Below are 15,693 nucleotides of genomic sequence, written 5' to 3'. Positions count from 1 at the left end.
ATACTATTTCCCCAGTGTTCGCCGTTCGAAGTTCGAAGGCGAGTACGCGTGATACTTACTCCTGGGTCACTCATCGTTATTAATTACCGCAATAACTTAACATTGACTGAAGCTACTCTTAGGGATGACGAGTCTAGCAAGTAAACTGCAGTGGGAAGACAAGCACTTTTGAAATTCCACAGAATCGCGTCTCTAGTAGACATACCTTCGTAGAGATACACCACGCAAACCAAATAAGTTCGACGCAATTAACAGATCATACTACCCAGATGTCCATGTTATGTCCGAACGCATCACAGCTCGCTCATCTCCCTGTGATGCTTCACCTTCACAGAATCTACATGCTGCGAACGGTCGGGCATCCGCTCCCAGATTGGATCCACATCGGGACCATCTATATCGCCTGCACCGTCCCAGCCCCAACACCATACTGCATGACTCGTAAGTCGGGGAGTAGAATAAAGAACGCAGTACGTACCATGCGAAGGCCCGGGCACAAAATCAAGCTCTTCACTTTCCTCCGGCGTGAACAAACGGTCATGAGGACCAAACCATGACCGGTCCTGTGGATCTGTCCGTGGATTGTCCGGAAGTCCCCCAAGACGCATATAACCACGGATAGCAGTAAGGTTCCGTCTTGAAGGATGTATGATATCAAATACTCTCTGCAAAAAAATCATTTAATCCATCAGACATCGAATTGCATTTCAACCAAAAACATACTTTGTCGTACGCTAGCTTCACCCGCGGTACCATCAATATACGCCCATACCCAGCCTGCCAGTAATCATTGCAGATCAAACTACACTCTGAAGCAGAACACTCCTCATCTGTGAGTCGAGCCATACGGAATTTGATATAAGGGGGGGTGTAAAATGGAGCAGGGTCCAGGACTGCAATGCCATTCCAACACGACTGGACCTGTATGGGAAGGTGCATCTGGAAACGGTCGGAGGAGTAGGGATCATGGAAGACGCTTTCGAACGGAGCATTTTCCAACGCTGTCCCGTTGATATCGCGGGCGACCCAATTATCATAAAACACGGGGGAGGACTATATACAAAAATGGAAAATGAGCTTAGGCTGTGAGTGCAATAACGGGACTTACCAGCTCTTTATGATACATGTAGTCAGAAGCACATGTTATACCTGCATTATTCCGCCTACTTTGCCAGATCAGCTCAAGCAAGTCGTCCACGCATGGGAGGATATCGTTCATAAATATGATGGTGTCAAAGTACTCGTTGTGCGAGTCGCGGAGCTCGTGGAGTGGGTTAAAAGCCTGGTTGCGGACCTCCGCAAGGTACTCTATACGATGGTTGAAGGCACCTCGTGTACGTGTAGAGGTTCGAATAGTAACACGTAAGCCTACACTACGAGTGAGGGCGTCGAATATTCGTAGCAGCGCTTTCGTCTGGTCTGTCGAGCCATTTTCGTATATGGAGACATAGACGTTGTGATACCCCAAGATAGCAGAGACTCGAAAAAGAGTTGCAAACAAGTCAGGAATGACATCGAAGGAGTTATACAAGTTGATGGCGAAAAAATATTTGTGCTCTTTTTTTGGAACGTTGTGTACGTGTTGGGAGTCGGAAAATCCCCAAGAAGAGAACCAGGTGGATTCAGAAGGAGTTTTGTGTCCTATAAGAGAATCATATCGGTCTCGGACTTGCTGAACGTAAAGCGGCTGGGAATTTCGTGTGCACTCTGTGGTATGGTGCGGAGACAACGTGGAGAGCAGGTCTAGGACACGGCGGCGCTGGTCAATGCTAGGCAGGGTGATTTGTTTGCGAGCAGACAAGCGAGACACGAATATGGGATTGTTCCCGCCTGTTGACAAGAGCTACAAAACAATCATGCGTTGTCATGATAGTAAAACTGTCAAAGTATAGACAGACATACGCTTGTTGGTAGTGTCTTTCCAATTAGCAAGCCTAGTAACAGCCCAACCACGAGTGCCAAGGGAATTCGTTTCAACTGAAATCGCAATGTCTTTGGTTGCATGGTGGATGTAGGAGATAGCGTGACGGTGACCTCGGAATATTAGGCGCACTGATCAACGGGCTCAACGGTCGGTACAGCCTATGAAAAGGGGCGTACGTAGGCTTGGCGGCAATTTCTTGTGATCTGCAGAAGAAGGCCAGCCTTGGAGCTTGGTGGGTGATGAACCGATGACGGTCTGAAGTACGCAAATTCAACTGCAAATTGAGTCGGAGGCCATGGGCGCTTGTGCACACAAAATCAAATAAATTGCCTAACGTGGCGACCGAGTAGATGAATGACGAAGTTTAACTACATAGATAACTATATAACCCCATAAATTTCTCCTCTATCGACTCGGAATCGCATGCAAGAAATCAATCAGGTAATCGTGAGTTAATGCTCAGCGCTCAACGTCAACTTCAAAACACCCTGACAAGTTCTAATGCGCAAAAGAATGCGAAAGAATAATGATAGTGAGATGACTCGCAATCCCTCTATAATGACGCTGCCATGATGGCAAAGGCTGCTACACCAGTCAGCATGTTAATGCTATGCGATTGATGCAGCGTTGGAAGACCTGGTTCAATTCGTTTAGTTTTTTAATTACCGAAAAATAAATGAAAGAACGACTGACGAAGGCTTGGCTGTGGTAGCAGTGGCGGTACTATTGGATGATGAGGTAGCCGTCGCAGCAGCGCTGCCAGCGGTCAAGGTGACGCCCTGCATTATGCAATTTATCAGCCATTCAAGAAACAAGGATATCTATAACATACCACTGCAGCACAGAGTGATTGGGAAGCTGCGTCGGCATTTGTGAGGTCAGAGCCCGTACAAGATGCTTGAATACAGGTTGTGGTGCTGTTGATGAAAGCCTGGCTGTGGCAAAGACAGTTGTCGTCGGTAGAAGAACAGTTGCCAAAGTCAGCATCCGTCAGGCAAGGGACAGCGCAATCTGATGATGTCAGATACCGTTGTATGATGACAAAGAAAAAATAGACATACTGGGCAAGCTTTGACGTGCGAATCATGCCGCAAACGCGGACGAGACAGCGACGGAGAGAGTAAGAACGACGACAGCAAAGCGCATTATGGATTGAGTAAAAGAGTGCGAAAGAAGAAGACAGGATGAACAAAGGTGAGTCTTCGAAGAGAGACCTTATATACAGCTACAGATAATGTACATGACAACAAAGCAGACGAGCTGGGAAACAAAGGCAACATGTAAATCCAGAACATAATGCTTATACTATTTTTAGCCTTCAAATTGGTACAAGTCCGCCGCACCGCATTGTTGTAAATACGTATCACGTGTTTCGGACATATCCGAAAAACTATCAAGTACCTCAGCCACTTGAACCTTATGTCATCATTACACTAACCAAACACAACCAAAGTCTGTGCGACATCTGCTGTCCCAGTTAGACGAGCTCGTCACATTATACATCCTCAAGACATGGTAAGCCACATCCTTGCTCTACCCTTTGAGAAACTAATTCGAACCATTTTTAGGCCAGGACAAAAAGCGGCAAGGTGTGTGCTATCATGACCTTCACCCGTGATACATCTTTAAATCTTATCATAGACTGGCGGCAAGCGCTCCGCTCTTCAAGACGTTGTAACTCGTGAATACACCATCCATCTGCACAAGCTCGTGCATGGCCGCTCCTTCAAAAGCGTGCCCCATGGGCCGTAAAATCTGTTGTCGATTTCGCCCGCAAATCCATGGGCACAACCGATGTTCGGTTGGACCCCAAGCTCAACCAGGCATTGTGGGCTCGAGGTGTTAAGAGCGTCCCTCACCGGATAAGAGTAAAGCTTGAGCGTACGTGCTATATTTCCAAATTGATCATAATACTGACGGTCTACTTTTTACAGGCAAGCGTAATGATGATGAGGGCGCAAAGGAGAAACTTTTCACATATGCCAGCCATGTAGTTGTGACCTCGTTCAAGGTGTGTATTTACCCTCTGTTATTTGTTCTGTCCTCGACAACAACCTTCTGCCAGGGCCTCCAAACCGCTGTTGTAGACGCAGAGTAAGGGCTGTCGTCTGAAGGTCCTATGTAGTTTTTTTCACATATTTCATGCCGCCATACATCATCGCACCCAGCACTATGCTACTACGTCAAAACTCTCGTGCATCTTGATGCTGTCCATGAATTTGAGTTCCTCTGAAACATCGCAAGCTGGTGTTCCTGCCCGCCAGCCATGCCCGATCCCGCGTTGGTCTGGAAAAATACAAACTGAGGTGTGCTGGTTTATCCGAAGCAGATGGGGTAATTCACATTGATCCTTGCGACGATGCGATGATAGCCTCTGTTGGCGCACTAGTCACGTGTGATACTCAGGAGATCAATCTCCTATTTTGAACATTCAGTGACTCTTCTTTATTTGAAGCCTTGCGAATCCGATAAAGCCAAACTGTCGCTTGATGCATTCGCTCATCGAAACATCTATGACCCGGCCCTGGACTACATGCCCACCCATTATGCATCAGTTGCTAGTAGAAGTTTTACAGGTCGTATTCTTGCTCGCCGTCAACGACGAACCAGATTGTCCTAGTATCTTCTCATATGATAGTAAAACCATCGCCATGTCAGCAAATTTTGCTAGCCCGCCCCTGCTCTTCACTCGAGTGTGCCGCCATTGGCGGGACGTTGCATATTCAACGCCAGAGATCTGGTCGCGCATCAAAGTCGTGCTTCCCGGAATACTCCTCAAGCCACTTACGCTGTTCTTTCCCTCTCTACTCCAGTTTTGGCTCGCTCAGTCTGGCAATCTACCTCTCACCATTTGCATATATCACCTTGATATTTATTTTCTCTCCTCCTTAAGCCGACATTCCTGCCAGGATGTGAATTCTCGACTGCTCGAGATTCTTTATGATGAGACCAGGCGTTGGGAAACAGTGTCTGCTCCCTCATCCACATTCAATAGGAGTGATCACTTCAATACGCCCCAGCTGAGAACGCTAGATCGGCTCTGGGACTTGACAGATCTCATCAAATTCAATGCACCAAATCTCTGTCGCGCACGTATCATGTATTCACTGTCGGATACCATCCAATCATTCAAACCCAATGCTGCCTGCGGAAGCATACGTCATCTCTACATCCATCAGGCTCTAGCCAGTGGGATACGCTACTTTCCAGACATATTCCCTCGTTTAGAAACCCTCGGTGTACGTATACTTACATCCTATGTGTCGGGGATGGGGGGTCATTCAGTGACGTATTCTTGCCTTGAATCGATGACCCTTCCCTTCGACCATCGTCCTGCGGATATGTTTATCGACACATTCCGTGGACTTCATCTTCCCGTGTTGCAGAAATTGACTTTGTTGATGGGAGTGGGCAAACCAGACGTCAAGATGATTACGGAGGCGCTTGCAGTTACTGGGTCTTGCAATATACGAGTGGTAGATTTTCGGTTGCACGAATCGCGGAGCGATATCGATCCACGTACCCTTGAGCCGTTGCTCTCGGTAGTGCAAGAGGTTGCGGTTCATGGGGAAGTGGTAGTATGCAGGGAATAGGCCGGTGCATGAATCGAGGCTCCCGGGAAAAAGGAAATTGGACCACAAGTTCGTTGTGTTTGTGTTACGCGTTGAGTCTGTGCAGAGGCATCTCCTGTACCCTGGTTAATAGCGGCCAAGACCAGCATGCAAAAATTGTACTTAGTCTTAGACAGCGTGATTGAAGCGTCCTATTAGCTCCAATTAATTGTTGAATCGGGAGGGCGAGAATCTGATTCGCCAACCACCAAGAGAAAAGATGAAATTGAGGTGCATTCTGGGATTGCTTGCAGGAAGAACGAAAGGAAAGCGGAGTCCGTAGGATGGCAAAGGAACTTATCAGGCCCAGCCTGGGCTTCCTCCACTCCACATCTGAACTGTTCTGCCAGGAAGGTGAGGGACACCAAGTCTCTAGTGTTTCAGTCTGTCCATCACGCAAGATCGGCGAGATGTACGAGTCTTCTGTACGCTAAAATGCTGCAATGGATTGATTTTGAGCATGATCTTCACAAAGACTTGTCCCATGAATTTCAAGCTGATAAGTTTCTAGCTGTGAAGGTGGTCCCTTGAGGTAGTGTGTAGATCTGAGTTTCCAGTGATTCACATTAATATTGATCCGAATAGTGCGACTACACCTTTGAGCGATATCATGGTGGAGACGTTCATGTCAGCGTTTAAAGGCAGAAATGAGGACATGGCCCATAAATTGCCTGATAGGTAGACAATTCAGATTGTGCAAACAGACAGTAACTTGAAGACATCCCGCTAGCATGATGGTCATCAGAGGTTACCGCCCGGCATTTGCCATTGTCTCTTCGTCTCCCACACCTTCGGATTCGTGCATCCTCCAAGCATCTTCCTTCTTCCAGCCAACAACCTTGTGGAGACTTTCGAGTCAACCCTTCGTTCTCAGGATGGAGGGGCGACGCATTATTTGTAAGATGAAATCTCGAAATGATGGATTCGGAGGACCGGAGGCAGGGGAACGGTAGAGCTAAGAGAGACGGTTTATTTGTATGTCCTACTAAGTACTAACCTATAATTTATAAGACGGATGTGCATGTGCAATGCCAGCAGAGTCCAACGAACCTCGGATATGACTTGCTCTCAGGTCCCTGTTATTCTATGGTTGCTGGACCAATACGTTGTTGTACCGGCCTACGTTTGACGACACGAAGATCCCCGAAGCTCAGTATAGGCGTCTCATAGATGCTGAGAGAACTTCGGAGTCTCCTCGTGCATCGGGGAATGCGAATTCGGATTTCGGGAGATCAGCAGCTGAGGCTCAGTCCAAATTCTAGAGAAGAGTAGTCGCTAGGTGTGACGTTATTTTCTGGATGCTGCGCAGCTTGTCATTCTGCTAGACGACTTGGACTTTTACAACGTGCATATGGCAAGTTGGCGGGCCTTCAAGCTCTAAGAATGTGCTTCTCCATATCTTTCGTTGCATATGACTAACCACGAGTCGAAATTGCCCACTTTATTAGCAGAGCCTCTCTCGATGTCGAGTCTCTATCGGTGACTTACCTTGATTAGGTTTAGCACCAGGAACCCAGTTCACAACTACAATCGTTCGGGGACTCATGAAGTATTCTACAAGTTTACAATGGGGGTACAACCGTAAGTACTTGAGTCATATATCATACACTCGAGTGCTCGAGATGTCCCTCTGCTTCAAGGTCTTCACTGTTCAAGCAGCAGTAAAATTTGTTCAGAAACACTCCGCATTGAACAACGAACTACTTACACGTTGGTGCCATCAACCACACTACACCAATGCGAAAGCAGACATGACTCATTCGACCTCACTGCTCAGGGGTAACACTCATATATGTAGAAAGGCTACCATACTGGTGAGTCAATAAATTGTGGATGAAACTACTCATACTCACCTCACCATCGACGAATCGATGTAAGATTGCCACACATTTATACCCATAACAGCAATCTTCATTTGTGCCGCAAGTAGTGCCAATTTTTTGGCATCGAGCGCTGACAGCCGTAGACATCGTCAAAGCAGCAACAACGGCGAGGATGACTCGGAAGGAGAAATGCATTATATGTGAGATGCGATATGGGGTCTCGAAAATAAATTTAAAGAGAGACAGTAAGAAGACGGCTTGCTTTTATGATGTGAATACATGATTCTGCGCCTATCCACCTTACATCCGCCTTCAACACATGGTATTTGCAATGCCAGCAGATTGCCGACAGACCCCCGATCTGACTTGCATTGCCCTTGGTATTCTATCGAACGGTGGAAGAGCCCAAGGACACGATGATCCAAATTGCAAAAGGGGGTACGCTCCTCAGATATAATGTTTTTAATGTACATCAGGAAACAAAGCTAGACTCTAACGTTGGTCATCAAAATGTATTCTTTTCACAAGGAATACAGACGTGGCAATGGGCAGATGCATACATGACATATGTGCAGGTCTTTAGTAGATAGCAGAACTACTCAGGGTCGGTTTTGCCGGTTGTAACCGGTAGAGCTGGCAAGGCTGATTGTTTTCCCGGGGTGTCATTTTAGACTGCTATGTTTGGGCTATGCAGACTGTGACTTACGTGTATGACATTCCTACTATTGCAAGCTAGCCTTGATGTCATCCCGCCCCTCTGTATCTGTGACTCATTCTCATTTGCTTCCTTGTTTTCAGAGAGTCCATGACAGTGTCTCCGGTCCCAATACTACATTACCACGTCACGGTCAGGTCCTGTGCATCCCACTCTGACCACTTGTATGCGCATGCCAGCGGAGGTGCATGTACGAGACGACCTTGACTCTGCCTGGCTTCACTTCTCGGATTTATTATTAGGTCAGTAGAAATAGTTCTTACTCCTCGTCGACTTTTCAAGCAAGCTCGGTTTGATCCTCCCCTTCAAAGGTGTGAATTACCACCGCCTCTGCGTCGGCGATAAAGAACGAATAATAGTGCAAATATTGTACCATAGAGTGCACGCGTGAATAAGTCTGGTTTGAGGATGTGGACAAGAAGAATTATATCATAGGAACTAGTTCTGTGTTGAAACAGCGAAGCAGCATTTGAACAAGATTTGTCGTTAAGCCTAAGCAGCAATCTTCATGAAAGACGCAAAATACGCATCAAGGACCTCAACGCGATCCAGTGGTGCGATGGCTCCAACATAGCCATCAGGACGAACAGCAACCAGCGCCCCCTCAGATCCCACTCCATAATATAAGTAGTGCTGCCGAAGTCCGGTTCAGTCCGGTTCTTGGGCTGAATTTTCCGAACGCCAAACCGAACCATAGGTTTGGTTTAGCTGTTTGGTCGAACCCTGGACCGAACGTCACCGAACGCGTTCGGGAGGTCCGGTTCGCGTTCGAACCGGGTTCGACCAAGCTTGCAGACGATGGGCTGGAGCTGCACCACACCATCCCCAACACCACGAACACCATGTGCAAATGCCCAGCGCACGTCAGCAACTGCTGACATGGCTCAGACGAGTGCAGATGACAGACGAGAGTAGGAGGAGTAGTGTTGCCGCGAAGCGAACTGAAGTGACAGATGCTGGTAGCAGAATCGAGAATCAAAAGATCCAATGCATGAACTTGAGCCGCTCCAGATGATGAGAGAGTGAGGCGAAGCCAAGACTCATGATGGCCGAGGATGCAGATTTCAGAGTTAGGGAGGACGTTAATGACACAGGAGAGCGGTGGAGTGCAGCTGCAACATTACCACCATACGGATCATCAACCACTGCTGCGATCAACGTAGCGCGAGTTCAGAGCGAAGTAAATCACGATGGACACACCAGGTTCAGTGACAGTGCTGAGATCACCAAGTTGATCGCCTTCACCAGCAACAATCTTGCGCATGATGCGACACATGATCTGCACCAACATGAATCATTATATGATCACTTAGGAAGAAACAGGTCTGGACTTGCCGAGTACGAGCTCCTTAGCAAGGGAAGCCTCGTCATTGCGGTCGTACGTGAATTCGCTATCAATCGACATTCAACAAAGGGAGAAAAGACTGACGGTTTAAGTGTGACGAAGGCAAATATGGCCTGTCCCGTCAACTCATCAGCAGTGCCGATGACTGCAGTCTCGGCGACACCCTTGTGCATGATCAAGGCGGACTCGATTTCAACAGTCAACAAACGGTGTCCAGAGACATTGATAACATCTACAGAATGGTCATTACAGGCGGGACGTCCTCACCATCAATACGGCCCTTGATCCAAATGTAACCATGTTCATCGCGTGCGGCGCTGTCTCCTGTGTAGAAAACTCCACCGTATGGCTTCATGTACATCTCCAGGTAACGGTTGTGGTCGTTGTATACGGTACGAGCAATTGAAGGCCAGGGTTGCTTGATGACGAGAACTCAATGGCCACGAAAAGTGAGTGAGAGAGCACCGGTGGACGTAGAGTCAGGGAGCGTGGAGACAGACAAAAAAATTGTTAAGACGGGTCCAGGAATATTGTCATGAAGGATGAAGACAAAGACAAAGAACATATCAGTCCCCCATCCAGAGTCGAGTCTACATGCGCAACGTACCTCGAGACAAAACTACAAGCCAATAGGAGTCAGGGACTTGCAGCAAAATTGAGGTAGTGTAGGCGCTGACAGATGACAGTCGTGGTGGGGTTCGAACGCGTCCGAACCGGTTCTGGTTAGCTCCGAACCCTGAACCGGACTTAAGGTTCGGTCCAGGGGCCATGCCGGACCTGTGACCGGACCTTGAGTCCGGTTCGGAAAGGTTCGGGTTCGAACCGAGGTTCAGAACCGAACTGCGGCAGCACTAAATATAAGTAACCTCCTCCCCCAAAGCTACCAGTGGCATCGGTGTCATCGATAAACACCCTAAGAGCACCTCAATCAGCATTATCGCACTTGATACAGATGAGCAGGCACTCACTTTGACCAATGAGAGCGAAGAAGCGTAGGGAGCCGCAGGAAACCAAATTCATACTTCTGGCCTTTGCTGATCGTGATGACATCGAATCGTGGATTCTCAGGCGTCGCGTAACGATTCAGGAAACTCTCAGGTTTCTGCATGTCCGTGACCATCGACTCGACCCTCGCTTGCTGAAGCGGATCGCTGAAATCGCCGGTAAAAACAAGTAACTTGAAGAGGCAGTCCGAAGGAAGAAGATCCTGGAGCTCGAATGGACATGCGTCTGCTGCCCGCATGAGTTTGTGCGGAGGTACACGTTTTCCGAGGACGAGGCCAACGGCCAACTCCTGATTCCTATCATTTACTGCAACTGAAGGCTGATAATGTATCTCAACGCCAGTGGTGAAGTCTGTTTGGAAAGTCCTACAACCTCATGGGATTAGTAACAGGAAGAGACTGTTGATAGCATAATCTTACTTCAAGAAATGATCGGGCGACACCCCATTGCTGCTCGGCACAGTCAAGGGCTTGCCACAGACAAGGGCGGCCCACATTTTATCAAACGCGATCAGGTCTAATGCGAATTTACGGCGCTCTGATTCATACTATCGGCCGGGCGTAAGCAAGGAGTCAAAGAGCTGCACAAGAGCTTGCCGTTGACAAAAGGGACATGTCTGCCCACCCACGAACAACTAGGGAAATTTTCCAAGCTGACAAAGCGATATAGTAGCTCGATCATGACAACAGGAGCAGAAGACATACCTAGATTACGACTGTCGTTGATACTTGCGTTCATCCCTTGTCCTGGAAGCTCCATTATAACCAGACCAGAAAAGAGGCCAGAATTGGGATGCTTACCTGCTTTTGGAGAGTGCGTGTGGCAAGCATCGCCAGCGATAAATACTCTATTTTTGATGGAAAACTGTGAGGCCACTCGTTGTCCAACTTGAGTAAAAATGTCAAACGAACACGAATTCGTAGCAAGTAGTAAGATGCATACCGCTATATATCGTCCACCACAAAAATTCACTCTTCCGGATAACCTTGTAAGGTTCAAGCGCCTTCTGGGCAGTCTAAGGGGAATATCGATGACTGCTGACCATATAGTGGATACCGCTTACTTTAAGAATTTGCTCTGGACCTATTTTCTCCTTGTCTACTCTGCCTGACACTGGATCGATGACATCATTAGCCTCCAGTTGTACATATATGCGAATGCGATCCTTTTCTCGAGGAACGAAAATGACTGAGCCATGGTTAGAATGTATAAAGGTCTTATTCCTGACATCCGGGAAATCAGTGTCAGCAGTAAGGTCCACGACGCCCCAGGTGGAATCTAACGATCGAGACTGAGCTTGCTGATAATTCTAAGTGATCACCATTCTCACTAGATTGTTCTCCATCCATCGTAATATCGAGTTGTTTGCGGGTCCATGAGCGAGCGCCTATCAAGGAAAATGGTTATATTGGTTATATTGACATCTTCGAAACGCACCATCACCACCGACAACAAATTTAGCGTGGATAATCTCTTCTCGTGATTCATCTTCAGATTTGCCTAGTTTTTGGAGCGTAACACAAACTGGATGTGATGTAGGATCCGTCAGCTCGCTTTCATCCTTGGAGAGCTCTATCGAAGTTGGCCTCGTCGATCGTTCAACCTCAACGCCGAGTGGTGTCATGGAATCTATGAAAATATCTTGAATGGCTCCTTGATGGAGCGCAGCCTTGATCTCATTTAGCTGATATGATTTGTGTCCAATTTATTTATTAACACACTTCGAATGGGTATCTTGCAGACATCAGGAAAAACCTCCTGGCAAAAATTTCGATAATCTTTGATAAAATCCAAGAATTAGGTCTAATTAGCAGCCTTAGGAGAATTAGGAAGATTATATAGTTTAGAAGGACTTTTTAACCCCCTCCTCAGTGTTGGATAATTATCAAGATTTAGCTGATATTAGACATAATAGTGGTGAATTGCAGAAGCCGTTATTACAAATGTTGGTTCACAGATCACGCGTCCCAGGCAATGTTACAAGAACAAAAGACTAATATTGGATTAAAACATGTGTATTAAAGTAATTGCGAAACAGCTGACGACGAGGGTATGAGGAATTTCGGTACAATCACTAATGAATGCACAATATACAGGAATGGATCAGCACCGTGACTACAGAACCTAATCATCGGCCATGCCATCCAAGTCGAGTAGCGACAGAGCATTTCGATGCTCACTGGCGAGATGATCATTGCCCTTCTGTTTCAAAGCCCTGCAAGTAGCGTCAGTATCCAGCATGTCAGAATGGCACCATCCACACCAGCGAAACTTACTGTACAGCTTCGAAAATGTCAGCCATCATACAGTGAAACTTTCCAGGTGCGTCCTTCTTCAAACCCTCGAGAAAGTTGACATGGAAAACATAAGTTTCACTGAATTGATTCCCGGTAAAGTTAAACTTTCCCGGTGAACCAAGCGTCTTCCAGAAAAGGGCCGCGTAGATCTTGAAAACAAATGAGCACAGCATGAAGGCTTAGTGGAAAGGACATTACTGCTGTTGCCGCCAGCGCCAGCAATGGAATGGGGACTTCGGGGCGTTTGGCCTTGTTTCTCGCAATTTCGACAAAACGCGCCGAAAATCTGACGCCGATGGACTTCGCACCATTGAAGACACCGTCGTGTAACAGAAAAATCAGTAGTTCACCCTGGTAGGGCTTTTTCCCTATGGGCAAAGCATCGTCGTTGGACTGTTGAAGAGGGAAGTTAGTAAGAGAATAGAATGGTCGAGGAAGGAGAAACGATATGGGAATACAATAAAGAACCCGCTCCTGGGTGTTGGTGAAGGAGGGAAGATATGGGAATACGATAAAGAACCCGCTCCTGGGTGTTGGCGAAGGAGGGAAGGGACAGAGTAAACTCACATCAAACCTCAAGGCATATACATATGCGTGCTGCTCCATGAGTTTTTTTGCCTTGACTATGTTGTTGCTGAGACGGAAGTAGCTATCGATGTTCGCACATGCAGCGACTTTCAGATCACGCCGCAATAATGGGATCCGGGGCTCGACCTCAAGTAATAGCAATGATAGTTAAAAAAAATCCGTAAAACGAGACATGCGAATGACTTACCAAGCTACCAAGGAGAGCAGCATACTGAGCATCTGTTTGAAGGCGTTTTTTGATGGCTTTTATGCCGCGATTCTCGGCCACCATTAGCAAAGACTGGAGTGATACCTGGTTTTTGTCGACGAGCTCAGGGTAAGCATTGACGAAGATGATGTGACCTTTAGCGTCAATAATGGCATCCCGGACTACTCGCCGAGTCTCCAGGTTCTGATCGAGTAGTTTGACGTTTCCTTTCTCCGTTCGAACGAGAGAAGCTGCAGAGGTGACCTTCTGGACAACTTCAATGTCGCTGGAGGGAGGTTCCAAGGAGTCACCACGAGTAGTGGATTCTTCAACTGACTCTGAGACAGCGTTGTCGACATCGCGCCACATTGGAGTCTGAAGGTAGTCTGTAGTATCAGCGTAGAGTATATAATAGTATGGACTCACCTCCTCGGCTTGCTTTCGCTCTCTGGCGGATTGCTTCAAGGAGTTGCCACGTGATTGAACAAGCGAAGGCATCTTCCGAAACTCAGAATCAGCAGGATCAGCTTAGGTAAACCAGTGCAACTACTAACCTCGTCTGAGAGCATCAAGGCAGTGGCCTCTGGTTCTTCGCCCTCACTCTCCTCGCAGTCGGCATCAGTATCAATGCCATTTGGTGGCTTGTCCTCAAGATCTTCGTCGGAGTCGAACATCGCAGTCACATCGCGCATCGCATAAGTGCGACAGAGTTTCTTAGGACGGGCAGCTGGGATGGTGCACATCATCATAGTGAGTAAGATTCAAACCCCTTGTTATCTATAACTCACCTCGATTTTTTTCAGGTCACAAGTCCTCTGAGTCGCTACCATGGCCACTAGAACCATACCCATCATCCGATTCCTCGTTCACAAAGGTACGCTGACGCTCTACCATCAAAGTTAGTACTTATCGCTATGATTTCAAGATTAAATACGTGATGTACTCAGTTTTGAAGGCAAACCCTGGTCAATCTGAGCAACCGCACTTGGCGCTGGTCGTTTCGCTTTGGTGGGTGGTTTGGTAGATGGTTTGGTGGGTGGTTTGGTGGGTGGCCTACTCGCCGGTGGGTTGGGAGGTGCTTGAGTCTGTTGAAGAACTTTTCTTGCCGACTTTTCAGGCATCCAAACTGAAGTAGCAGGTGAGCATTGAATTCTCTGATTTCAAGCCTGACCGAAGTCGCTTGCTTACTGGCTTTTTCCATAGCTTTTTTCTTTGCATTTCGGGGCTCTATTCAAGCCCAGTGAGAAGCTGCCGTCTCGCCAATCTTCAAAATAATATGCTTAACTCACCACGAGAATTAAGAGGTGCATACATGCTATACTGGATTGCAAGGACAGGAAGCTAACTGAATGAATGTTCAGGATACGAAAAGAGCGGGAGGGGGGGTGAAATAAAAATTTGACAACGCTGTTAGATTTTTCGTTGTCATTTTTAACGGTGACGTTGTGTGCATTGCAGTGCATCGGTGGCAGTTCCGAGTCGTTAGGTGAGTTCATTTTACCTCAGACTCACTAGGATATTTGCGCGTATATCGGCCACGTTGATCCACCACTCCCTCACCCTTCACCTTATCTTTGGCACAAAGCATCCTTTACTCTGTCCACCCTTCACTTTGGCTAATACTGCTCATTGGGCACTGGTCTACTTCCTGATTCCTGTCGTCCACATATGCTGTTCGGATGCGGGTCCTGGCTCTCGACCTCTCGGCGCCTCAAAATTTTTGTTCATTATTGCATTTCAAGGGATGCCGGAGGCAGTTACCGGTGAGTTCAATTCGCCGTCAAGGGTTCAATTTTCAGTCATCCCACTCCCGTCTACTACTACTCCCTCCACCTGAAAGAACTTGCGTTCACACTATGTCATGCCTATACTCCCTCCCGCTCCCGTCTACTACTACTCCCTCCACCTGAAAGAACTTGCGTTCACATTATGTCACGCCTATGCGCATGCCACATGTTCTGTCTCAATTCCCGCTCCCGTTCACCTCAATTGGGTGCCGAATATAACGTTGACCTGCATTTCAAGGGGCTCGGAGGCAGTCAATTTGGTACGTTCAATTTGAGGGTCTAAACATTACTCAGGCTAACCTCAACCCTCTCATCCTCCACCCTCATAGCAGATACTGCCTCTCTCTCTCTATCGTTGGTCGGGGGCGCTGTCGTCTACTCCCTCACCCTCTACACCCTCACCCTCTATCG

The 15,693-nt window shown here is 47.5% G+C and overlaps 5 protein-coding genes across 5 annotated transcripts; 2 read left to right on the top strand and 3 right to left on the bottom strand.

The window, feature by feature from the left end:
• Positions 1-83: 83 nt before the first annotated feature.
• Positions 84-2,222, bottom strand: F5147DRAFT_836854 (glycosyltransferase family 69 protein). The gene is made up of 5 exons (XM_041444027.1): positions 1,903-2,222; positions 1,109-1,843; positions 724-1,053; positions 479-665; positions 84-430 (listed from the first exon to the last, which is right to left on the bottom strand). Exons 1-5 carry the CDS (start codon positions 2,002-2,004, stop codon positions 294-296), a joined length of 1,491 nt encoding a protein of 496 aa, XP_041293265.1. The 5' UTR covers positions 2,005-2,222; the 3' UTR covers positions 84-293.
• A 274-nt stretch (positions 2,223-2,496) lies between these two features.
• Positions 2,497-4,022, top strand: F5147DRAFT_745651 (ribosomal protein L31e-domain-containing protein; the record flags this gene model as incomplete). The annotated part of the gene is made up of 6 exons (XM_041439769.1): positions 2,497-2,517; positions 3,493-3,513; positions 3,566-3,634; positions 3,658-3,805; positions 3,859-3,935; positions 3,990-4,022. The coding sequence occupies 6 exons, from the start codon at positions 2,497-2,499 to the stop codon at positions 4,020-4,022; spliced, it is 369 nt and encodes a 122-aa protein (XP_041293264.1).
• A 448-nt stretch (positions 4,023-4,470) lies between these two features.
• F5147DRAFT_576219 (uncharacterized protein) lies at positions 4,471-4,782 on the top strand (the record flags this gene model as incomplete). Its single annotated transcript, XM_041431304.1, has 1 exon — positions 4,471-4,782. A coding segment is annotated over one exon (312 nt), but the record flags the coding sequence as incomplete, so codon positions are not given.
• A 3,783-nt stretch (positions 4,783-8,565) lies between these two features.
• On the bottom strand, positions 8,566-12,168 carry F5147DRAFT_753284 (FAD binding domain-containing protein; the record flags this gene model as incomplete). The annotated part of the gene is made up of 12 exons (XM_041440244.1): positions 8,566-8,706; positions 10,271-10,331; positions 10,387-10,788; positions 10,843-10,970; positions 11,020-11,075; positions 11,128-11,169; positions 11,224-11,310; positions 11,366-11,438; positions 11,487-11,701; positions 11,754-11,810; positions 11,861-12,107; positions 12,145-12,168. The coding sequence occupies 12 exons, from the start codon at positions 12,166-12,168 to the stop codon at positions 8,566-8,568; spliced, it is 1,533 nt and encodes a 510-aa protein (XP_041293262.1).
• Positions 12,169-12,460: 292 nt separating this feature from the next.
• Positions 12,461-15,083, bottom strand: F5147DRAFT_760832 (uncharacterized protein; the record flags this gene model as incomplete). The annotated part of the gene is made up of 11 exons (XM_041440499.1): positions 12,461-12,638; positions 12,700-12,869; positions 12,919-13,113; positions 13,288-13,434; positions 13,496-13,870; positions 13,922-13,993; positions 14,050-14,222; positions 14,323-14,382; positions 14,457-14,621; positions 14,684-14,722; positions 15,008-15,083. The coding sequence occupies 11 exons, from the start codon at positions 15,081-15,083 to the stop codon at positions 12,548-12,550; spliced, it is 1,563 nt and encodes a 520-aa protein (XP_041293261.1). The 3' UTR covers positions 12,461-12,547.
• Positions 15,084-15,693: the final 610 nt, after the last annotated feature.

The sequence above is a fragment of the Suillus discolor genome, assembly GCF_016758755.1.
Source record: "Suillus discolor strain FC423 chromosome Unknown F5147scaffold_25, whole genome shotgun sequence".
NCBI lineage: Eukaryota > Fungi > Basidiomycota > Agaricomycetes > Boletales > Suillaceae > Suillus > Suillus discolor.
This window is presented reverse-complemented; position numbering and strand designations above follow the sequence as displayed.